General features: G+C 36.9%; 2 protein-coding genes across 5 annotated transcripts in view; one reads left to right on the top strand and one right to left on the bottom strand.

The window, feature by feature from the left end:
- Nucleotides 1-22,014, bottom strand: part of LOC106873885 (ADP-ribosylation factor GTPase-activating protein 1) — a 175,015-nt gene extending 153,001 nt beyond the window's left edge. For both annotated transcript variants that reach the window (XM_089354885.1, XM_089354886.1), the window contains exons 1-2: nucleotides 21,769-22,014; nucleotides 12,917-13,026 (exon numbers count right to left, since the gene is read on the bottom strand). In XM_089354885.1, the coding sequence (XP_089211011.1) occupies nucleotides 12,917-13,026; nucleotides 21,769-21,828 (170 nt within the window). In that variant the 5' untranslated portion in view covers nucleotides 21,829-22,014. The remainder of the gene's footprint in view (nucleotides 1-12,916; nucleotides 13,027-21,768) is intronic.
- A 671-nt stretch (nucleotides 22,015-22,685) lies between these two features.
- Nucleotides 22,686-25,760, top strand: part of LOC106873886 (transcription initiation factor TFIID subunit 2) — a 45,493-nt gene continuing 42,418 nt past the window's right edge. For all 3 annotated transcript variants that reach the window (XM_089354882.1, XM_089354883.1, XM_089354881.1), the window contains exons 1-2: nucleotides 22,686-22,860; nucleotides 25,106-25,158. In XM_089354882.1, coding sequence (XP_089211008.1) covers nucleotides 22,806-22,860; nucleotides 25,106-25,158 — 108 coding nt within the window. In that variant the 5' untranslated portion in view covers nucleotides 22,686-22,805. The remainder of the gene's footprint in view (nucleotides 22,861-25,105; nucleotides 25,159-25,760) is intronic.

The raw sequence follows: 25,760 nt of genomic DNA, 5'->3' as shown, positions 1-25,760 counted from the left end.
TGCGGGGTTGTTGTGTGCGCGTGAGTGTGGATGTGTATGCGTGTATATATATGCATATGTACATATATGTATAGTCTTTGGCGAGTATGTGGGTGAGCATGTGTGTGTTTAAAGTAAAGGTAGGCGAATGTACGGATTGGTGCGCTTATGCGAACTTATAGACTTCTCTACTCCCTTACTTTTACCCCCTCCCCTTACTTAGCGGTCTATTAGCTCTTTTGTCTTAATAACGGTCAACCACACAGTAATTTCCCTTTGTTTAACGGTCATTTTTCACAGGCATTTTCAATGGCCGGATAACTGAAGAGATGTTGGCATGGGCTCCCACCCCGTCATCTGAAACTCGGAGTTTTATCATGGCTACTGAATAAGTGTCACATTTTTTTTTTATATATATATATATATATATATATATATTCATATTCCAAGTTGTAGGCAACAGATTTTCACTTATATAGCTGAAATTATGCATAGAAAAAAATCTTTTACTTCTTTTCAAGAATGCTATAGAGCTTTTACTGATACTTTCTACAAAAAAAAAAAAAAAAAAAGTATTTTATTTAAAAAAAAAAGCCCCAACAAAGAATACATATTTTCTACAAATGAAAAATTGATTTTCTAAGTTTCAAGTCTGAAATATGAATAAAAGAAGTTTCAATTATTAATAAATGCCAGTTGTTTTTGTTGATTTTTTTTTTTTCCCATGTATTTTGATAAACCTCAAATTGAACCATCTGCTGAATGGCTTGGAAACAACAATTCTAAGTAAATCAATATTCCTGGACCAAAATTGTTGGCATCTTTGTGAAGAAATTTATCCAAAATATAGTGAATGGATGTGATATGATTGTATTTACTTCTGGTATTAATAAACTTGGGCAAAGATGGGTACTATCAACATACAAAAATCAATCAATCAATCAATTCATCTGTCTGTTTGTTCATCCATCCATTAATGTTTACTTTTTTTCTTTTTTTTATAAAAAAAGCTATCAATAGTAGTTGAAAATTATAATGAAAGGTCACTCAATACTTCTCAGGGTACCATAAATACTTATTCATTCATTTTTACAAAAAAAAGGTACAGCTAACTTCACTGGTACATCTGTCACACATCAAGTCAGTTTTCTTTCTAAGGTCTTTTATAATACCACTGTGTGTCTGCATTTACCTAGACATATGAGAGGGGTGCTGAAAAATTCCTGGCTTTAAGGGTATCATGAAAGGCCTGGTTGGAGGCCCAACTTACTGAGTTCTTTTACAGGGTTAGAAGAAAACTGAAGGACTGCTGCAATAAGTGTGTGAATCTGAGGGGGGATTAAAATCAATTAACTGATCCTCTTTTATTTTCTTTTACACAAAGCCATGAATTTTTCAGTACCCCCTCATAAAGTGAATTCTCCCTTCAGCTTTGATGCACGAGGCTCTAACGGCCAATATTATATCCAAAAGATTACCCACACAGATGATTTTCTTTTCGGTGGTGAGGGCCAGTTATACATTTTGGAAACGCTAACGGCAGTTGGTACAAATTTTTGCCACAAACTCAATGAACACACACACACACAGAGGGAGATTGCAAAAATGATTACAGGTAGACTTGATGTGTGGCAGTTACCAGTAAAAGTACGTATGAAATATATACAACTTCAAATCTCAGCAGGTTCTCTAAAACTAGTTGATAGCTTTTGTTATAAAATGACCTAATTGACAAAGGAGATGGGCGGGTGGGTTCCAGAAGCATTGTTACCATAGTAAGAAAGGGGTAGAAAAGAGCTAAGAGAGCTGTTACCTCTACTGGTAGCAAAGAAGTTTCCTGTTCTGAGTAAAGGGTAGATTAAAAAGTACTTGTGTAAAAAGTATAACTGCACATAGTACTGAGACAAGGACCTTGAATGTTGAAGATTTGCAGGTTGGAAAAAGTTTAGGGAACAAATGAATAGAGACAACATAGGGTAGAGAAAACTCTTTAGCTTTGCAGAAGATATGAAAACCCCTCTAGTCCAGTTCTTAGCCTGTTTCAATAGGTCATGACAGAAAAGTAAAAATTGGTTGCTGCTGCTGATATAGACACACCAACAAATTTATATATTCATGGCACCTTGAGCAAGTATCTTCTACAACCTCAGGCCGACCAAAGTCTTGCGAGTGAATTTGGTAGACAGAAACTGTGCAGAAGCCCATCATATATACATTTCATACATACACACATGTAAGTGTGTGTGTGTGTGTGTGTGTGTGTGTGTGTGTGTGTGTGTGTGTGTGTGTGTGTGTGTGTGTGTGTGTGTGTGTGTGTGTGTGTGTGTGTGTGTGTGTGTGTGTGTGTGTGTGTGTGTGTGTGTGTGTAGCCTTGTTGACATCATGTGATGGTTGTAAAAGAGCATCACTGCTATACAAGTGATGTTGTTTGTTTCTAGTCTCACAGTGGACAATGTGTCTGACCACAGAAAAAATATAACCTTGCTTGGCAAAAGGTGAAGGTCAGCAAGTGGAAGGTTGCTCAGTCATAGGAAATCTGCCTGAGCCATGCAAGCATGGAAAAGAGGATGATGATGATGATGATTATACAAAAATTTACATCCACACACAAGTTAGTAGAGCTGGAGTGTTGCTCTCAGTTTAAACATTTTGAAAGTGTAAGAGCAAGTCTTTTTTACAGCTGGATGAACTGAATGGCCTTTATGCACCACTAAGCATACAAAACACTTATTCACACTGAGCTCTACATAAAAGCAATGGCAAAGATTGAATACCAGATTCCAAAGAACTTCAGCTACACTGCCATTTACAGCCATTGTGACCTTCATCGTAAAAATTGACCCAAGAATTGAATTACTTGTTTTTAAAGACATTTAGTTGCTATTGTCATGATGTAACCATTTTTATGGGTTTGGTATTCATAAATGATCCACCACCATCTCTCACAAAAGAGCTTGGTAACAAAGCACAAAATAGTTAATGGCTGGGTCATACAAAGAACACCAGCTGCTTTTGACATTTCTGTTTTATGTTTGGTTAAGTAATGCACATGCTGTAGCTAATGTACTTCCACTTTTACATGTTGATGCCATTTCCTCACAGCTAATTTTGGTAAATAAATGTTGTTTAAGTGTCCGCTTGTTTACTGTTAAGTATCTTTTTTTTATAGCAATGTAGGTATGGTAGTATGGTTAAGATGTCTGCTTCCCAACCATGTGGTTTTGGGTTCAGTCCCACTGCATGACACCTTGGGCAAGTGTCTTTAGCTATGGACCTTGTTTAGAAACAAGTAAGGGTTGGCAATAGTAAGAAATGATCATTATCATCGTTTAACGTCCACTTTCCATGCTAGCATGGGTTGGACGATTTGACTGAGGACTGGTGAACCAGATGGCTACACCAGGCTCCAATCTGATTTGGCAGAGTTTCTACAGCTGGATGCCCTTCGTAACACCAACCACTCCGAGAGTGTAGTGGGTACTTTTACGTGCCACCGGCAAGAAGGCCAATCAGGAGGTACTGGCAACGGCCACGCTCAAAATGGTGTTGATAAATAAAAAATTTGCCTTAATGAATTCCATCTGTTTCATGCAAACTGGGGGAAAAAAATGAATGTTTAAATGACAATGATGATGATAACAATGATAAAGCATGTGGCTCTAGGTTTGAATCCTTGAGCAAGTATCTCCCACCAAACTTTTAGGGCTGATCTAAGCTTTGTGAATGAAATTGGAAACACAAAACTGTGAAAACTTGTCAGATGGTGTGTGCCTGTTCTTCTGTAGTGGTTGTAACCCATCACCTCTTTTAACTGCCACTCTCCAGCCCTTGAGTATCTTAAGTGAAGATCACTTTCTTTCAAACATCTGTGCCAGTTTCCCCAGCCTAAGTACAACACAATATCCCAATGCACTGTTTCTTATTGCAGTAAACTAAGGAGACGTTTCTTCCTCCCATCTTTCCACCCTACTAGTTTCAGAGATACTTCAAAGCCATGGGAGCTGTCCTTTGCCTTATTACTCGACAGTATATATACTTAAATATATAATTATACAAACATACACACGTATCATACACATACAAATATGGAAATATCTACCTGTACACACACACACACACACACACACACACACACATGAATGTTTGAAAATTACATATGGATATTTGCACACATAGACACAACATCCATAAACCCAACTACATATATAGAAAACCCACAAATTACAACACATAGCACACACACTTAAAAGTAGTGGCTATTGTTATCCTTTAATAGCCTATAGATATATATTTTTTTACTTTCAGATGCGTTGCTCTGCGTTTGTTACATGTATCATCAGCATCATTCTCATTTATGTCCAGTTTCTATACTGGTAGGTCTTAAATGGGTCATCACTGCTCAAGTCAGAGTTACTGCCCTTTCCGAGATACTTAGTGATGTTCCTCTAACATGCAGAGAGCACTGGGAAAACTTTCTTGAGAGGACCAATGTCTCGGTCTTTGAAACACTAATTCTCAGCTATGCCTTGTAGCACTTGACAATAAACTTATCCAGTGCATATTGTACAGCCTTGGGCAAGCTACTTCTCCTATAATCATGGGCCAACAAATGCCCTGTGAGCGAATTTGTAAATAGAAACTGTGTAGAGCCTGTCATGTATATATTTGCAATTGGGACATAGAAAAAAGAGATGTGACACTAAATAGAAAATGGGGAGGGTATCTCTTATCCAACAGAAGGAAAGGGAAAGAGAATAAAAAGCCAGAAGTGGAATGTGTGCCTCAGCATTTTAGTGTTCACTTTTCTATGCTTGCATGGGTTAGATTGAATTTTCTGAGGCAGATTTTCTATGGTCAGTCACCCTTCCTGTTATCAACCCTTACTGATTTTCAAGCAAGGTAATATTTCCAAAGGTCAGACATATTTTTCACAGAAGACTGGAAATGAATAAGATAGTGTATATAACAATAATGTTTGTCATGATAACAAGACAAGAAGACACACACATACACACGAGTGATAGGCTTTTTTATTTTCAGTTTCCATCTACTAAATTCATGCACAAGGCTTGTTCAACACAGGGCTATAGCAGAAAACACTTACCTAACATGTTGTGTAGGGGGACTGAACCCTAAAGCACATGATTGGGAAGTAAGCCTCTTAACCACAAAGCCATACTGTATGTAGGTATGTATATAAGGTTAAGAGCCAGACAGTAATTAGAAGATTACAAAAACATCGTGGATGATGAATAAATAATGCTAACTCTTTGATCTGCATATCAAGCGCCGAAAATGGTCCTCATAGGTTTAAATTTCACATCCAGACTAACTACATATAGATATGACATCATTTGTTTATTGATTCAAAAGCCATACTATATCGATACTTCTGTAATAATAATTCACAAGTATACATTCTAAGTGGTATGGTCCAGTGAATAGGTCTATTTCTCTTTTCTGTTTCAAACTTGTTTCTCAATCGTCTAATATTACTTTACATTGAAAACCTTAGCAGTAAATACATTCATAAATACATATTCCTATCTTTTATCTTTTACTGTGGCTATGCTGGGGGACCGTCTTGAAGAGTTTTAGTCAAGCAAATCAACTTGTTTTTTTAAGCCTGGAGTCACATAAATACACACACACACACACAGGGTGCAGTGAATAAACAGTCGTCTAAATTACACAAAGATGAAAACAACACTGACATCTCATTTTAACAAATATAGTTACCAAAATTACATAAAAATATCTTGAAATACTAAAGAGTAAATTTATTCAATAAAAGCACCACTGGCTTCAACCACAACCTCCATACAACCTCAGAATCTCCTGCAACTCTTCTGGACGGTCTCCTTGTTTAAGTTAATAAATGCTGCCATAATCCTTGCTTCAGTTCATCTTTGGGGTGCAGTTGAGCAAGAGACCAACAAAACTCCTTATAACACCACACATAATAATCAAGAAGGTTGCAGTCTGGGGAGTTAGGTGGCCAGATGTTAAGGGTGATGTGGTTGCAGAAATTGTCTGACAGCCATGACTGGTTTTTTCTGCTTGTGCGACATGGTGCAGAGTCTTGTTGCCAGACATGGGGTCTTTCAGCAGCCACTCTCTTGAACCAAGGCAACACTACCTCCTCCAGGCAGTTGATGTATGCCTTTGTGTTGAGTCTGAGGCTATGTGGGAAGATGAATGGAGGCATAACGTCACCATAACTAGTGATCACTACAAACACTATAATGTTGACTGGAGGTTTGATTTTTATCACTCGTGGTACATGTCCTCAGATTGACACCCAAACACTCTGAAATGTTCGTATTCGAGCTTCCAGTGTGAATGCCAAGCAGTACAGCATGTCATTTCCAAATTTCTGGCAGAGTGAGTGCATTATGGTGCTGTTTTTCTCACAGGTGGTGCCCAACTGACCCTACTGTACTGTGCAGTTGATAAAATCAAAAACAAACAATGCGCATGCACAAAATTAAAAATATAAAATGACGACAATTTATCCATCGCACCCTGTATATATTGTCATCTGGCAAAAAGTAGTTGTACCTGCATTTCAAAGGTCTAACCATGTCACATTCTGTGTCACACTAAATCTCCTTGCGCAGATTGCACTGGCCCTCATCATCGTAACCAATGGAGTGCTCGTTGTTAGCACCTTAATTGTTGTTAGTACCTTAATCACACACTTCCTACAGTTTCTCTCTATTTAATTCCATTCTCAAGGCTTTGGTTGGCCAGGGGCTGTAGTAGAAAACACTTACCCATGGTGCTGTGCAGTGGGACCGAACCCAAGATCCCATGATTGAAAATCAAGCTTCTTAACCGCACAGCCATGTCCAAGCCCATATTGAATTAACTCATTCATTCACTCTACGTTGTGCAGGTTTATTTGTTGCACATTTTATTTCTATTAAAAAACCATCATCTGCATAGAGAAGCTAGAATTAATATGAGCTTTCAGTGATACAATCATTTACAAGAGATGAGCTATTATAAGACTTGATCCAACCAGTACATTCAAGGATTGGTCAGTTAATAAAAGCTAAGCCACTACTATTTTACAAGTGGACAACTCATTATGGCTTACTTTTTCACATTCAGAATAGAAACACACCTCTTATTGATTGATGTAGTCATCTCCATTGATAAAAATCACTGGTATAGGTTATAAACACACACACCTCAATGCTTTGTTGCTATGGTCTTTGTATACAAGAAACCAACTTGTGTTTTTAAGCTTGCTGCTAAATTGATTACATATATATACATATACACACACACACACAATCACATATGTACACACTCACTCATTACACACACACACTACACACATGCACATTAAGGGAAAATGAACACAAAGTGAATGGATGAATAGTCTCACATACATTCATATTCAAATGCACAGATATGTATGTATGTATATATGTATGTGTGTTTGTGTATATATATATATATATATATATATATATATATATATATGTCAGGATGTGTACATATAAATGCACATGCAGACACTAACTCACACACACACACACACACACACACACACACACACACACACACAAAGTATTGAAATAAAGGATAAATCACGACAGGTGTTTGTAAGGAGAATGTAATTTATGCTACTTTTGATTTTACAAATTATGTACATCTTGTCTACACAGAAGCGAACCAAATGGACTGGCACATCACTGCACTGTTATTTTTAATGGTTGAATTCTCTACGTAACGAGAATTACTCAACTGTGTCTTGTTGGAGACCAACAGGGAAGCAAAGAACTGAGGCGGCTAGAAAAGTGCAAAACTGCAGACAGATGACACAGGCATGGCTGTGTGGTAAGAAGCTTGCTTCCCAACCACATGGTTTGAGGGTTCAATCCCACTGTATATTCTTTTAGTTTTTTTTATTTGTTTCAGGCACTTGACCGCGGCAATGCTGGAGCACCACCTTAAAGGTTTTTTTTAGTCAAACAAATCAACCCCAGGACTTATTCATTGTAAGCCTAGTACTTATTCTATCAGTCTCTTTTACCAAACCGTTAATACACAGCTGTAAACACACCAACATCAGTTGTCAAGTGATGGTGGGAGGACAAACACAGACACACAAACATATTATACATATATAAATATAAATATATATATATATATATATATATATATATATATATATGAGCGGAATCGTTACCAGCGTCGCCTTGTAGCACTTGTGCTGGTGGCACATTAGAAAATCATTCGAGCGAGGTTGTTGCCAGTGCCGCTGGACTGGCTCCTGTGCAGGTGACACGTAAAAAACACCTTTTTGAGCATGGTCGTTGCCAGTACCATGTGACTGGCCCTTGTGCCGGTGGCACATAAAATACCCACTACACTCTCAGAGTGGTTGGCGTTAGGAAGGGCATCCAGCTGTAGAAACTCTGCCAGATCAGATTGGAGCCTGTGCAGGAACTAAATTTGATTATACTTGATTATACCATATAGGTGATGTTATAACATTTCCTGTCTTCTCTACTATATATGTTAGTATCAACATAAGAGTGGGTGCCGAAAAGCTCCTGGATTTAAGGGTATTGCAAAAAGCTTGGTTGGAGGTCCAACCTTCTGAGTTCTTTCACAGGGTTTAGAAAAAACAGAAGGACCACTGCAATAAGTGTGTGAATCTGAGAGGGGAATAAAGCTGAATAAAATCATAGTTAACTGATCCTCCTGTATTTTCTTTTAACCAAAGCCAGGAACTTTTAAGCACCCTCTTGTGTGTGTGTGTGTGTGCGTGTGCGTGTGCGTGTGTGTGTGTGTGTGTGTGTGTGTGTGTGTATGTGTACATATATATATATATATATATATATGATGATACAAACCTATATATACACACACATATATAATCATTGTTTATTGCTTTAATGTCAACCTTTTCTTGCTTGCATAAATCAAATATAAACTACATTGTGACTGAGTTTTACATTGTCAGCTGCCCTTTCTGATGTCAACCCTGACCTGTTTGCATGTTTCAAAGCAAGGTAATATTTCCCCAGTCTATCAAGGAATGAACAACCTGGACACGGCTACATAGAAAACTGTAAAGAAAGCACATCATTTGAATGGGCCATTTTGTTTAGTCATGAAACACACATGAAAATGAAGGGAAATACAAACTCACTCACACAAACAGACACACATACACAGACATGTGTGTGTGTGTGTGTGTTTGATAGGCTTCTTCAGTTTCTGTCTAGCAATTTCACTCAGAAGGTACTGGTCAACTCATGAATATAAGAGGACAACAGCTGACAGCGTCCACATAAAAGGACTGAAACCCTAACTACAAGGTTTTGAACTCAACTTCTTAATCACACAGCTATCCCCAAATACACACACACACACACACACACACACACACACACACACACACACATTTATAGTTTGCAAATGAGCAGTCATGGTTTCAATTCTTAGTGACAGCTATTTCATTCACTCTGCTAATAAATGCTATTGGGACAAAAAAAAAAAAAAACAAGACTGACCTCATTCCTCATTTGCCTGAGGACAGATATTGCTAATCATGAAAAAGTCAGAGTAATTAACTATTAATTGCACTAGTGCATGGCATAATAAAATTAAATATTCATTATTTTAATAATGATAGAGCACTGCCACACAACCTTTTATCTGTCTATGTACATATCTTTTATCTTTTACATGTTTCAGTAATTGGACAACAGCCAAGTTGGGGCATTGCTTTGTAGGGTTTAGTCAAAAAAATCAACCCCAGTACTTATTTTTTTTAAAGTCAGCTACTTATTTTATCAGTCTCTTTTGCTAAATCACTAAGTCATGAAGACATAATCAAAGCAACATCAATTGTCAAGTGGTTGTAGGGGGCTACACACACGCACACACAAAATGGGCTCCTACAGTTTTCTTCAACCAAATTCACTCACAAGGTATTGGTCAGCCCAGGGTTATAATAGAAGACACTTGTTGAAGTTGTTGTGCAGTGAGATGAGTCTGAAACCATGTGGTTGCAAAGTGCGCTCACACACACACACACGCAAAAGGGTAAAAACCCCTTTTCGTCACAAAGGGGTTTGCATTTAGAAAGTTTCCTTATGAAGCACAAGTCCGAGCTACGTTGTTTGTGGAAGACCAGCAGTTGCCCATAAATACCAATCTCCCCTCTTCATGCCACCGGCGTTGTCCAATGGGAAGGCAATGCTTGGCACCAGTGATATCGTGACTCTTTTCCACAGCTGAGGGAAATGGAGCAACATGAAATAAAGCACTTTGCTCAAGAACATAACACACAACCTGGCTTGGGAACTGAACTCACAAACTCACAATTGTAAGCCTGGACTGACTGAAGCCTTGTGATTGAATTTGGCAGGCTGTGTACATGTGTGAGCAAGTGCTTGTGCTTCCTAACAGAGAGGAGGGATACTCTAACCACTGAGCCATGCGCCTTCACATACACGCACACACACACACTTAAAAACATAAGTATTATATATATATATATATATATATATATACTTATATGTGTAACAGGAGTGGCTGTGTGGTAAGAAGCTTGGTTCCCAACCACATGGTTTTGGGTTCAGTCCCACTGCGTGACACCTTGGGCAAGTATCTTCCACAATAGCTTTGGGCCAGCCAAAGCCTTGTGAGTGGATTTAGTAGGTGGAAACTAAAAGAAGCCCATCATATATATCTATATGTGTGTCTGTGTTTGTCCTCCCATCACCACGTGAAAACTGGGGTTGGTGTGCTTATGTCCTCATAACTTAGTGGATCACCAAAAGTGATTATTACAATAAGTACTAGGCTTAAAAAATAAGTACTGGGGTTGATTCATTTGACTAAAAATTCAAGGTGGTGCCCCAGTATGGCCACAGTCTAATGACTGAAACAGGTAAAAGATATACTTATATATATATATTATAATTATAGATGCTTGTGCTGATGTATCTATATTACATAACAAGGGTTGCTGTTGGGCAAGTGTTTATGTTATAGGAAAGTGGTTATACACCATTAGGTGTACACCCGCTTTCCTATATTAAATTCTGAATAAACAACGTAACGCTGACTCTGAACTATCAACACAACAATATTTATTTATGGGTGAAATAGGCAGCCTTAAACTGGTTGCTGAGACATTGGAATGTTGATGTGAGCTGTCCCCAGAGTTGGATTGTTGGAGAGACAGCTTGACCCGTCCATGCTCATGGCCGGCCGACCGAGAAAGAGAATGAATAAGGGCGCCAAACTTGGATATTGATGACTACGCATGCGCACGAGACAAGGCGTTACTACAATGTAATGGTATGGTTTGGAGATCACAGCTGAAGCTGATGCCAGTGTTGCATAACCGGCCCATTCAAAAGTACCCTTAAAGCGTCGGGTGATATGATGTGCTTGAGAAGGGCCTGTTGAGTCAAGTGAAATTGAAATCATAGTTGCGGCCAGTGCTGTCTGACTGGCATCTGTGCTGGTGACACGTAATAAGCACCATCCAAACATGGTTGATGCCAGTAACCCTTGACTGGCTCCCGTGCTGGTGGCATGTAAAAGGCACCATCCAAACATGGTTGATGCCAGTAACCCTTGACTGGCTCCCGTGCTGGTGGCATGTAAAAGGCACCATCCAAACATGGTTGATGCCAGTAACCCTTGACTGGCTCCCGTGCTGGTGGCATGTAAAAGGCACCATCCAAACATGGTTGATGCCAGTGCCCTCTGAGTGGCTCCCAAGCCGGTGGCATGTAAAAGGCACCCACTACACTCTCAGAGAGGCTGGTATTAGGAAGGGCATCCAGCTGTAGAAACCTTGCCAGATCAGATTGGAGCCTGGTGCAGCCTACTGACTTGCTAGTCCTTAGTCAAACTGTCCAACTCATGCTAGCATGAAAAGCAGACATTAAATGATGATGACGATGAGAAAGAACTCTCAAGTAAAGAAGAGGAAATAAGAAGGAGAAAGAAGGATAAGAAAGAAAAAGAAAGTGAAAGAGGAGAAAGAAAGAAACAAAGAGTAAAAGAGGAAGAGAAAGCCATAAGGGCATCTGGCTGATGTATGCCAAAGAGAGGAATACATTGTTGTCAGCAGGAAATGTGAATACTGGTGGTAGTTTGGCAGAATTGGTAGAACACTAGAGAAAATGCCATGAGGTATTCAATTACATTATGTTCTGATTTCAAATTCCATCAAGGTCAGTTGTAGCTTTCTTCCTCAAGGAGGATGATAAAAGTAGTACAATTCAAATATGGAATTTGATACAAGCTACTGTACCACCCTCTCTTACAAATGTGCTGCTTTTTGCTTATGTTAAAATCAATGGTTGTGTGGTAAGAAGATTGCTTCCCAACCACATGGTTCCGGGTTTAGTCCCACTTTGTGACACTTTGGGCAAGTGTTTTCTACTATAACCTCGAATTGACCAAAACCTTGTGAGTGAATTTGGTAGGTAGAAACTGAAAGAATCCTGTTGTACATGTATATATATATATATATATACATATGTGCATATACATACATACATATACATAATCTTTCTTCTTGTCATTGTTAACGAAGTCGTTAGGATGTACATTGAATCCTTTTACCTATTCACTATATATATATATATATATATATATATATATATATGTATATATATATATATATATAATATGGTATGTGAGTGTTTTTGTGTCTCCTTGTCATCAGTGCCTTAATTCAAGCAGCATCTTCCCTGAAAACATGTCTGGCCATCAGGTTGTAAGTTTTTCAAGGACAAGAGGGAATATTACCTTGCTTGGAAACAGGTGAGGCCTGGTGACATGAAAAGCAACCTATGGTAGATTATCTTCCTCAATGAATTCCATTTAATCCATGCAAACATGGAAGAGTAGACGTCAAAAAATTAAGAGACCTGCTATTACTTACCTCAGATGGACTCCAAGACCACGGTGTTTTCCAGAACATTCTAAACAAATCCATATACCATAGGATACACTCACCCATTGGGGATTGTGAGTGCCACATTCAAAACAGTTCTGGAAAAGAAAAACAGTTTTATATGAAAGATATGACACATAGCAAGTCATGCCTATTTGAAGCTTATTTTCATCTCAAGTTATTAATAATGTACTCTTTTGTTACTATAATACTGGTGAAATCAACTGGCACTCTGTCAGTTTTAATACAAGGGTACCAGTTGATTCAATCAATGGAACAGCCTGCTCATGAAATTAACGTGCATGTGGCTGAGCACTCCACAGACACATGTACCCTTAACGTAGTTTCCAGGTAGATTCAGTGTGACACAGAATGTGACAGGACTGGCCCTTTGAAATACAAGCACTATTCATTTTTGCCAGCTGAGTGGACTGGAGCAACATGTAATAAAATGTCTTGCTCAAGGACACAATGCGCCACTGGGAATTGAACTCACAACCTTATGATTGTGAACCGAATACCCTAACCATGCACCTTCAAACTGTTGAAATACACTACCTTTGTTTCAATTAATTTGAAAATAAATTGATGAATACTCTTTACTCTTTTACTTGTTTCAGTCATTTGACAGTGGCAATGCTGGAGCACCGCCTTTAATCGAGCAAATCGACCCCAGGACTTATTCTTTGTAAGCCTAGTACTTATTCTATCGGTCTCTTTTGCTGAACCGCTAATTTATGGGAACCAGCATCGGTTGTCAAGCGATGTTGGAGGGACAAACACAGACACACAAACAATATATACACACACACACACAAACATATATATATATATATATATATACATATATACGACGGGCTTCTTTCAGTTTCCGTTTACCAAATCCACTCACAAGGCTTTGGTCGGCCCGAGGCTATAGTAGAAGACATTTGCCCAAGTTTCCATGCAGTGGGACTGAACCTGGAACCATGTGGTTGGTAAGCAAGCTACTTATCACACAGCCACTCCTGCGCCTATGAATGTTTTAATTTAGATAAACTTAGTCCAGTTTATTGCTTATTTATTCACAATGTTTTGAATTTATCATGCATTATCTTGTAGCTTTGAGATTTCAATGATGTGATTGTATATTTTTAGAATGACATTGTAGGGTAGGTGTGAGATGCTGGATCTGGCTCGTTTGAACATAAAACAGGTAGAAAATTTGGGGTATGGATATTGACATTTTAAATGCTAAAGGGTTAAAACATGAAATATGTATCATAGAATCATGTGTGCTCCCGAGCAGAGTTGGTACCAAAAGGATTCAGATAATTCAGAATTTAAGGAAATCCAGCAATAAAGGATAGTAGAGATTGATAAGTTCAGTTTCCAAGGCAAATGTAAAATCTACATCCAATGTAACAACATCACTTTATCTCTGTTCTTCAGAGTTCTGATAATACCTATCAGAGGTATTAAACTTCTTTGACTTTGCAGGTTGGCTCAAGGACCAGTAAGGGACAATTATCCCTAAAAGCCCTATCATAATACAGGCCAAAGTAGATAGATAAAAGGGCTTAATATACATTCTAACAACTTTATTAATGATGAAAAGGAAGATTATGAAGGGGTTAGCAAACCTTGTGTATAGAAATGTATGGGAAAAACTAGTCCACCTGACACACACACACATACATTATGCCAGTATGAAAAACAGATGATACACACACATACACATGCGGCGAGCTGACAGAAACGTTAGCACGTCGGGTGAAATGCTTAGCGGTATTTCGTCTGCCGATACGTTCTGAGTTCAAATTCCGCCGAGGTCGACTTTGCCTTTCTTCCTTTCGGGGTCGATTAGATAAGTACCAGTTACGCACTGGGGTCGATATAACTGACTTAATCTGTTTGTCTGTCCTTGTTTGTTCCCTCTTTGTGTAGCCCCTTGAGGGTAGTAAAGAAATAACACATGCAAAACTAGTTTCTTTCAATTTCTCTCTACCAAATCCAATCACAAAACTTTTGTGAGCCCAGAGCTATAGAAAACACTTGCCCAAGACACCACACAGCGGGACTGAACCTGAAACTACATGGTTGGGAAGCAAAATGCTTAATCACACAGAAAATATATCTCGCATGAAATCGCAACTACATGGTACTATGACGGGTCCATAAATAAGATTGCAAAATAAACAAAAGTTCTTTGACCTGTCTTAAAATTTATAATGGTGACGTTTAACAAACAAGAGAGAGAAAGAGAAAAAGATGTAAATGAAGGTTCACGTAACATTTATCAATAGATATGAAATACAAATGAAGAGGGTGGAGGTGGGGAAGCAAAGAAACTAATAAATAATAATACAAACAAAGGTAAATGATTCAAGATAAACGAAGTTATCTATTATGCTTGTAGCTGAATGTCAAAATGTCAGAAACAATAACCGTAATGACTAAGTAATTTGTTTATTTATTTAATCTATTCATCCATTCATTTATTTATTTTTATTGGTTAGTTAGAGGAAAGGATAGTGGAGGCGCAATGGCCCAGTGGTTAGGGCAGCGGACACGCGGTCATAAGATTGCGGTTTCAATTCCCAGACCGGGCGTTGTGAGTGTTTATTGAGGGAAAACACCTAAAGCTCCATGAGGCTCCTGCAGGGGATGGTGGCGAACCTTGCTGTACTCTTTCACCACAACTTTCTCTCACTCTTTCTTCCTGTTTCTGTTGTGCCTGTAATTCAAAGGGTCTGCCTTGTCACACTGTGTCATGCTGAATAGCCCCGAGAACTACGTTAAGGGTACACGTGTCTGTGGAGTGCTCAGCCACTTGCACGTTAATTTCACGAGCAGGCTGTTCCGTTGATAGGATCAACTGGAACCCTCGACGTCGTAAGCGACGGAGTGCCAACAACAAAGAGGAAAGGATAAGAGCACTTGCCCCATCATCCTTTCCAAGGCTTCTGAAACTGGTTGAAGGGAAAAACAGGATATAATTCTCAGATCTGAGACCTAGCATGAATGTCACTAAAAGGACCCAAGTTGTTGGGTGGCAGTATTAAACAGGACAGTAGATTAACCCTTTAGCATTCAGATAACTGTTGAATGTGATGCATATCAATTCATTATTAGTGTTTTGAATCAATCATGCATTATCTTGTAGCATTGAGATTTTGATGATGTCATTGTTTATTTTTAGGATGACATTGTAGGGTAGGTGTGAGGGGCCGGATTTGGTCAGTTTGAATATAATAAGATAGGTAGAATATTCTGGTCAGATATGGCTGGTTTAAATGCTAGAGGGTTAAGTGTTCCAACTAAAACAAAAAGAATAGGTTTCCACATAGTTTCTTATTTCTTTATTGCCCACAAGGGGCTAAACATAGAAGGGACAAACAAGGACAGACAAAGGAATTAAGTCGATTACATTGACTCTAGTGCGTAACTGGTACTTCATTTATCGACCCTGAGAACCTATGGGTTAGATGGCTTGATTGAAGATGGTAAGCCAGAGAGCTGCACCAGGCTCCAGTCTGTTTTGGTTTGATTTCTATGGCTGGATACCCTTCCTACAACCAACCACTTTACAGAGTGTACTGGGTGCCTTTTACATGTCACAGGTATGGGTACCTTTTATGTGTCACTGACACATAAATTCTAACAAAATCTTCTATGGATTCCTCATGGTCATGTAGACCCTGGTTGAGAACCATTGCTAGAGCTGGTCGCTTGATCTATTAGAAATAGCAGCCAAATTTTCTCCAAAGCACTCACTACCATTTTAAATAAAGGACACTTCGGACAATGTAGCCAAGGATGTACAAAAAGATAAGAAGGTGATGACTGCAATGTCTTTGATTATTGAACAAAATTACATAAAAGGAGAGCTGGGGGAATGTTATAGCATGGGGGTTAAGAGTAAAAATGTAAGATATGCCCCAAAAGGAGAATTGCTAATATGGACTAAACAGGGAACCTCTCACAAATCCCCTATTTCATTCAATATCAGAGGCAAGGGCTCTATTAAAAAAATTCCTTACAGGGCTTGCAGGGGCAGATTCAGCGCAAACCCATTCAACCTGGCCATGCTTGCCAATCTTACTCAGCTTCCAGGAAATTAATCTTAAAGACAACATGGTCTTTGATTTGGGGCTGACATGAGACTTAACAACAACAACAACAACAACACTAATACTGGTTTCAAATTTTGGCACAAAGTTCAGGGGAGAGGAGAAAGTCGATTAACTGGTACTTATTTTATCAACCCTGAAAGGATGAAAGGCAAAATCAACCCAGGTAGAATTTGAACTCAGAATGTAAAGACATGAAATGCCACTAATCATTTTGCCACCTTACCCACAACGCTAGTATATTATACAATACTATAATAATATTAATAAAGTCATAGCGTCCCCCAATCCACTGCCATCTTTTTCTCAACTGCTCCACCCCCTTAGGCACCAGCGCCTACCTAGACAGTCTCAATGCCCACTAGGGGGCGGTAGCGCCCACTTTGAGAACTTATGGGTTAGTATAGTATTGGGATCTTTTTGGTTTGACGAGCAACACTTGTTTTCTTAACGAAACACTTTCAAACTTGGGATACTGGTAGAATGTGTCATATAAAACATCTTTTTCTCTTAGCCTTCTTAACAAAAATTAGTTCTTAATAAGTTCTTTCAAACCAAAAAGATCCTAGTATTGTATAATATTATTATAGTATTGATTTCAAATTTTGGCACAAGGCCAGCAGTTTCTGGGAGGGGGATAATTGATTACATTGATCCCCAGTGCTAGACTGGTACTTATTTTATTGACCCCCAAAAGGATGAAAGGCAAAGTCAAACCTGGCGGAATTTGATTTCAGAAGGTGAGGACATGAAATGCCACTAGCATTTGAACTCAGAATGTAAAGTTAGAAGAAGTGCCGCCAAGCATTTTGTTGAGCTTGCCGCTTCAACAATGTAATAATAATGTGTTGGAGACATAAAGTCCATATCCATGCTGGCTGGAAGAAATGCCTTAGAAAAAAATAAACACACACTTACAAAAGCACAAACAATTATGATAGGATTAAAAATAACTGACATTTAAAAAGGTTGACAAATCTAAAAATATATATATATATATATATATAACAAATCAGGATATTTCGTAGAACTTTTCGATTTTGGATAAAATCAGAATCCACGACAATGAGGGAATTTTAGTCTCAAGATGTAAGACATTTGTTGAGTCGGGAGAAAAGAAAAGGAAAAAGGAAGCTAAAAAAAAAATCGTAGGGTAGAACATAGTTATGTTATGAAAATTCAAATATAGCACTAATTAAAAGCTGAGAGAGGATAAGAGCCAACAACTGTAGTTTAAAAAAATTATATAATACCAGAACCGGCCTTTTGGAGAGGTGAGCAAATATGGTTGGCTGACTCGTCGACAGAGCTTGGAATCAACACATAGATTACACAAGACAAGGAACCTCTAAGTTGTTACACGACCGGTTAGCGAGAGCCAACCACAAACTACCCTATGCTACCGATTCTTTTTCAAGGAAGGACACTGAAGATGATGTAGTCGAGGGGATAGTTTGCTTGAATGAAAGAGTAAGAAAAACAAAAAAACAAAAAAAATGTGTGGACCCTTTGTTCGGTGGAATTTCAGACCATGTACATTCAACACACACACACACAGAGGGTGTCTCATAATGAGAGGATATATTTTGATAGGAAAATAGCTAGGACTGGAACAAGCACATTTAAAGATGGGCAAGTTACCCGTTGAGTTTGTAAATTACAAAATGTATCCCATCAATATGAAACATCCTGAACGTGTCTAGATGTCTGTCTGTCTCTCTCTCTATATATATGGTGACCGGAAAAAAAGCCACAATTAATTTATGGGATCCAGACAAAACCCACTTAGGACAAAACTCCTGTGACTTTTTAACCCCCCCCCCTCTCTCTCTCTCTCTCTCTCTCTCTCTCTCTCTCTCTATATATATATATATATATATATATATATATATATATATATATATATATATATATATATATATATATATAGATAGATAGATAGAGAGAGAAAGACAAAGAGAGAGAGAGAGAGTCAAGCCCTGATTTTTGTTACTGTGTTCCGAGCTTATTAATTACATAATACGCCTAGATATTTAAAAAAAAAAAAAATTAAATAAAGTTTTTAGAATATGAAGGAAAAATAACGAAGAAAATTTTAATTCAGAAAAAGTAATGAACTACACTGAAATATATGCTAAGAAAAACTAAATTTTGAAGATAGATTGGAACAATATGGTTTAAATTTGCGTTTAAATACCGCGACAATATTGATAGTACTACTGTATTCTTGCTTCTTCAGCACTAATTACCATTCAGTGAACGGGCACAGAACAAAGTTTTTGGGATCTCAACATACAAAGTCTTAATACTATTTGAAAATTTCATATAAAAGCCATATTGTCACAAAACAAATAATATAAGACAATAGATTCGGTTTTTGGTTTTTAAAAAAGAAAATCCGGCAGATTTTTAATTTCTAATATTCAAAAACATACGTGAAAAATTAGTACAACAAAGCGAAGTGTACGACGATCAATGAGATCAAGGGGTGAACAAATGACAAAAGAAAACAACTATGTATATATTGATTGTGTGTATGTTGACTGTGGTGGGGGTCAGTACTCAATATCATGGTAGAAATAAAATATGTATTGTATTTGGTCAGCATCTTCAGACAAGCTAAGACACAACTTGTCTGCGGATCCTGTACACACACGGGCGACATCCAGAGTAACAAGAGATTGACTCGACCAAAATAAATTACACACACACAGGACACAAGGTCGCATGCTATTTCTCGTCAGAGAGCGAAAACATCCAGATCTCTCCATCTGACAACCGAGGTTGTCAATCGACACACACACACACACACTGAATGTACCTTTTATCTTTTTAATCTGAAACAGAATGTCCAGGTATGTAGGATCAACCAATTAATCTGGCTCATTCCGATCCATATGACAAGACAACTTGTTGCGAAATGTCAACGAAGAAATCTGCTAACGTAATTCCTGAATTTAAGATTCAAGAAACAGTTTAGCGTACAAATTAACAACGTGAGGTGTATATATATATATATATATATATATAAACACACTCGTATTATATCTAGGTGTGTGTGGGTGTTTTGTCTTTCAAGGTTGACACTACGGAAAAACAAGCTAATTCTTTAAGGCGTCATTTCCCGACAGCCTTTGGATTGTGTTGAATGAAATACATCAGACATACGTGGATTTCTCTCTCTCCTCACACACATATCTATATCTGTATGTCTGCGAGCGAGTGCCACCGCCCGCGTGTATCTACTCACTATAAACTATAGGAAATCAAAATCATTATAATATTGATTTTCTTTTTTTAAGCAAATCTACAACGGGTAGCTGGAAACTCCCCTAGCTCAATAATACACTAGTTACATAAATTTTCAGAGGTATGATCGTGTAGATTAATTTATAAAATAAACAAATAAATAATGCAGAAACTAGTACAATATATTTATCCAAATAATCAGTTTAAACAAAAATATCCAAGAAAACTCGAAAAATTTTCTTCAATCGCCGAATACCAATGTAAAACCAAATAAGTTGAAATGATACACACATTTAAATGTGTGTAAATATATATGTATATATATGTGTGTGTGTGTGTGTGTATATATATATATATATATATATATATGGTAATTATTTGATTAACCAAATTAGAAAGACTCTAAACCAGTGTGATATATGACGGATTCCTTTCACGTGTCAATCACTACAGAGGAAGTGGTCGTGTTTGGCAATCTGTCTTTTCGATGACAAGAAAGGTGTGGGAAGGAAGGAGAGAATATCCATAGAACAGATGAATATCTTAGAAAAATTCTGACAAATAACATTTTCTAAGAGAATAAATTGTCGAAATTGCCGAGTTAACATATTTCAAGATCACCTACAGTTAGTTATATGAAGAATAGAGGCAAACAGACTTAATAGCTTCAGTTTAATTTTTTGAAGAATATTAATATAAGACAAAATAAAACCCTTCCAGATGTTAGAGATTGTTCGATTTAATTTGGAATAATAGGTAAATAAACATAGTTTGCTAAGATAGATAGAAACGTGTCCTAACATCTGGTGCAACTGAAAGGTAAGTTTGTGTTGCTTTCGATTTTGTTAACAGGCGAGTGCTTTCCCCACCGTCACACACCCTACCTACCTACAGGAGACAACAGAACAAATTGACTGTATGGGAGACATTGATACAATGTTCACAAGGAAATACAGATATAGATGGATCACAGTAGCATATTTAAAGGATTAAATTAATTATAATTAACCTCAAAACGATAATATAGCGAGAACAATACTGAATAGAAAAAAAAAAAAAAGCTTTGTTTAACCCATTAACTATCAATGAATGGCCGGATTATGTGGGTGGTGTGTTTAAGTAGTAAAAAATGAAATTCAGAAAAAGAGGGGAAAATAATAGGTTCATGTGGTTTAGATTAGAAATCTGTTGCTTTGATTGTAAGTAAATGTAGCTTCGGGGGAGTTCAGACACATCTTGTAGGTCTATAACCACGGGATCTTTAATTTCTTTCTTTCTTCTATCTGCACGCCTACGATCTTTACATGTAATTTGTTAAAAAGTGTTAATCATTTCAGAACTAGGATAGCGAAAAGAAAAAAAAAATCAGAGTAACAAATAGAATTTATTTGTTTCACATCAAACAAGAAGAAATCTACAGTTGAAAATATATAACAAAACGATTTAAAAACAATGATGAAATATTTTAAAACATCTTACAGTATTTCCATCCTTTATACGGAGATCTTTCAAGACTCTTCTGGTTCGCGGACTAGCCATTGTGGCAGGTGAATTTAAACTTAATCACAGCTAGAATAAAAGGTTACAAACTAAAACAGCTTTCCTAAGCAGTGGCATAAACTAAATAAAACAGCAAAAACAGACATTTAAACAGCAAGGAAATCGCGAAGCCGCCTGCCACACTCACTGCTACATTTGCTGAGCTGTCAACGTCGAAATCGCAATGTACACTTAGCAAAGCTAGTTACAAAATATTCGCCTTACACATTTTATAATTTTAATCAGCTTAAAAAAAAATATATATGCATATTTAAATTTTATAAAACGTTTAAATTAATAATTATTTGAATGACAAAGGAAACCACAAGCAGCAGAGTTTTAAAAGTTGTGTATATGTATATGTATTATGTTAATTGTTACATGTGCGTGTGTTTATCTGTTGCTGAAAGTTTTTCCAAGCACTGGATATTTTGCTGTACGTGGAATTATTTTTAAAGCAACAGAACAAATTTGATTTCAAAATGATTTAAATTAAACGAATTAAAACCATTTTCATTTCATGACATTTGTTTATTTGAAATGGTTATTTTAATAAATTCTATTTACTCCTTATAAAAAGACACAATTTTAAGAAGAATTAATGAAGTTTTACATTTTTGCGATATATATTTTCTCTGAAATTAAAAATACGGCATTCTTTCGATAAATTTCCTTTTAAATATTTTTTTCATCTAATATGTAGTAGAAAATAAAAGTGAAAACACCAAAACTGAATTAAACGGTAGATTAAGCTGTACATACACGTGTATGTATGTGTGCGTGTGTGTGTGTATGTGTGAAACGTAGCTTTTACGAAACTAAGGCTATGCCAATTAACGACCGACACTTTTTTTTTTGTCTTGAGCGGTTGTTTGTTATTCACATGTGTCACAGCTATCTGGAGTTATTATTTACCATTATCATCCTATATGTATAACTATTTCACTTCCATACCGGCGGGTATTTAGGTTTTTACCATGCAGAAATCGAAGAAAGAATCCAAGAGCGAGCCACAACGGCAATTTAAACTATGTACGTATATTCAACTAGATATATCAGTAGCAAGCACTGTTGTATAAAATGTAATGATGAAACTAAATCTAGAGACATACGCGGATAATACATACATCTTAAATAAACATGATGTTTAGTTTATGTTTGTAAATTGATTGACGTAACAAGCCATGCTTGCATTTTATCGAGTATCATTTTCAGTATGTTTTATGTTATAATTAAGCATTGTGATTAAAAACCTCAAATGTTGTTCGATGTAAGGGTTACCTGATCAAAAATTTCCAGTATGATAACCCAAACTGGATATTTGTAATTATTAGATTAAATACACATAAAAGCAAAAGCATAAACAAAGTACAAGATGAACAAACGACTATATACATCTATAGTTAAAGCATTTTATCAATATGCCTAAGATTCAACTAGAGTGCTTTCTGCAGTGTTTTTGTTTTCCCCTTGATGTGTATTCTCAGTTTTGAATCTTAACTGTTTTGCTGCTTTCCTTCTAGTCAAATCATACACTTTATCATGAGTCTGTATCAATGACTATAAATCACATTTGCAATCATCTTGTTTACTATTTGACATTAAACTTGCATCACGAGACGAGGTTTGAAGTTACAGTAAATGATAAACAATTTAACAAACACGGTCTAAGTTGAGGGGCACACTTGTGTAGTTATGCGTAAGTTGATAGAGGGAAATTTAAATATATAACTTGAAATTATATAGACACTGCAGGTTAAAACGAAAGAATGCCGATAATCTATCACTCTAAAGATAAACTTTAAACGGAAACAGCTGTTTCCGTGTGTGCCTTTCATAGTTCATCAACCTAATCTGTTTGGGCAGGGGGTATTTTTCATCTCTTGTGATTTATCAGTAATATCTGATATTGAGGTAATCAATCCTTTCAGAATAACACCGGCAATACTGACACGATAGTTGGTGTCTTAGTTGAAAGAATCCAAACTTTGACGACATTATTCTTGTTTACATTTGTCGTGTAATTTGATTATACAGCACAGCGCCGGCTAATAAACTTCCACTGCACTACTTAAGAGACAGATATGCTCTGTTGTATACTCTTTCATTATCCATAAACTCAAGCTGCTATGTGTTTGAATTATTAATCAATAACTAATTAATGTTATTCATGTCATTGATGGAGCGGCCACTCATGTGCAAATCATGTTGATCTTTCTTACTGTTTTGTATTAGTGGGTGGTAGAATCGGTAGACCAAGTTACTCTCTGTAAAGTTCCGAGTTCGAATCCCAGTGAGGTCGATTTTGCCTTTCTTACCTCTGGAAGTTACTCTTTACTCTTTTACTTGTTTCAGTCATTTGACTGTGGCCATGCTAGAGCACCGCCTTTTAGTCGAGCAAATCGACCCCAGGACTTATTCTTTGTAAGCCTACTACTTATTCTATCGGGATCTTTTGCCTAACCGCTAAGTTACGGGGACATAAACACACCAGCATCGGTTGTCAAGCCATGTTGGGGGGACAAACACAGACACACACACACACACACACACATATATATGTATATATATATATATACATATATATGACGGGCTTCTTTCAGTTTCCGTTTACCAAATCCACTCACAAGGCTTTGGTCGGCCCAAGGCTATAATAGAAGACACTTGCCCAAGGTGCCACGCAGTGGGACTGAACCCGGAATGATGCTTCAACTAGCTTTAGTTTTTCTCCATTTGTACATTCTTTCGACAACAACATTGCAGGAATCTCAAATGATTTTATTGCCCTTTTGTCTTTAGTTTTATAATCTAAGACAGTTAAAGCATCATTTTCTTAGTTTTTGTACTTATTTAAGGTGAAAATAAGTATAAAAATTACTTTTAAGGAGAAAAGATATATTTTTTTTTTGCCCGCTTTGCAACCTTTTCCTGTCACTTAAGGGTCAAACACAATTGTAATTGTTTTAAAAAAAGTAATTCCAAATGTAGATAAGAAATATTTAATAGATGTTTCTAAAATTCACAATTAGTTTTTTTTTTAAAAAAAAAGGCTTTACATAAGATTGAATCCATAAAATTTTATTCCAATATATTGATTTTTCTTTCAACATCGTATTTCTTTCAGAAGGCTACAGGTTCTTCACTTCCACTGTAAATCAATGATGATGTTGATGATTCAGGCTTCACAATGTCTTTGAAATTGTATGTTAATTCAATGTTTAGCTATGTCTGGAACAATCCATTTCAATTTTTATTTATTTATTTATTTCTTCTACAGCTCACCAAACCTTATGCATCACAGCGATTAACTTTGAAACTCAATCTCTCATTGTAAGTTTTCCCTTGTTTTTTCATTTTTATTTTAATTATTTGTTTAAAGACAGTGGATTAGCAGAATCGGTAGAGCATCAAACAAAATGCCTTGCGTTATTTTACCAGACACTTTATGTTTTAAGTTCAAATCCCATGAAGATCAACTTTGCCTTTCATCCTTTTGGGGTTTGCTAAAATAAAGTACCATTTAAGTACTTGGTTAACAATATTGACTAAATTCCCTCCCCTCAAAATTGCTGTTTAATTCAGAAGCAATTATTTATTCAATCCTTTGTCATTCAAATTACTTGTCAAATGTAATGCTTATTTATTTATTTACATCATTTCTGATTTATCGTGCATTATCTTGTAGCTTCGAGATTTTGATGATGTGATTGTTTATTTTTAGAATGACATTGTAGAGAAGGTATGAGAAGTTTGACATGGCCAGTTTGACTGTAAAACAGGTAGAATATTTTGACCAGGTATGGCTAGCTTAACCCTTTGGTGTTAAACCGGTCATGTCTGTCCCAGATGTTCTACCTCTTTTAAGTTCAAACCAACCAGATCTGGCCTTTCACACCTATCCTACAACGTCATTCTAAAAGCAAACAGTCACA

The sequence above is a fragment of the Octopus bimaculoides genome, chromosome 7 (assembly GCF_046866305.1).
Source record: "Octopus bimaculoides isolate indiv1 chromosome 7, ASM4686630v1, whole genome shotgun sequence".
Classification (NCBI taxonomy): domain Eukaryota; kingdom Metazoa; phylum Mollusca; class Cephalopoda; order Octopoda; family Octopodidae; genus Octopus; species Octopus bimaculoides.
Note: the sequence above shows the minus strand (reverse complement) of the source record. Positions and strands in the feature narration are given on the sequence as shown.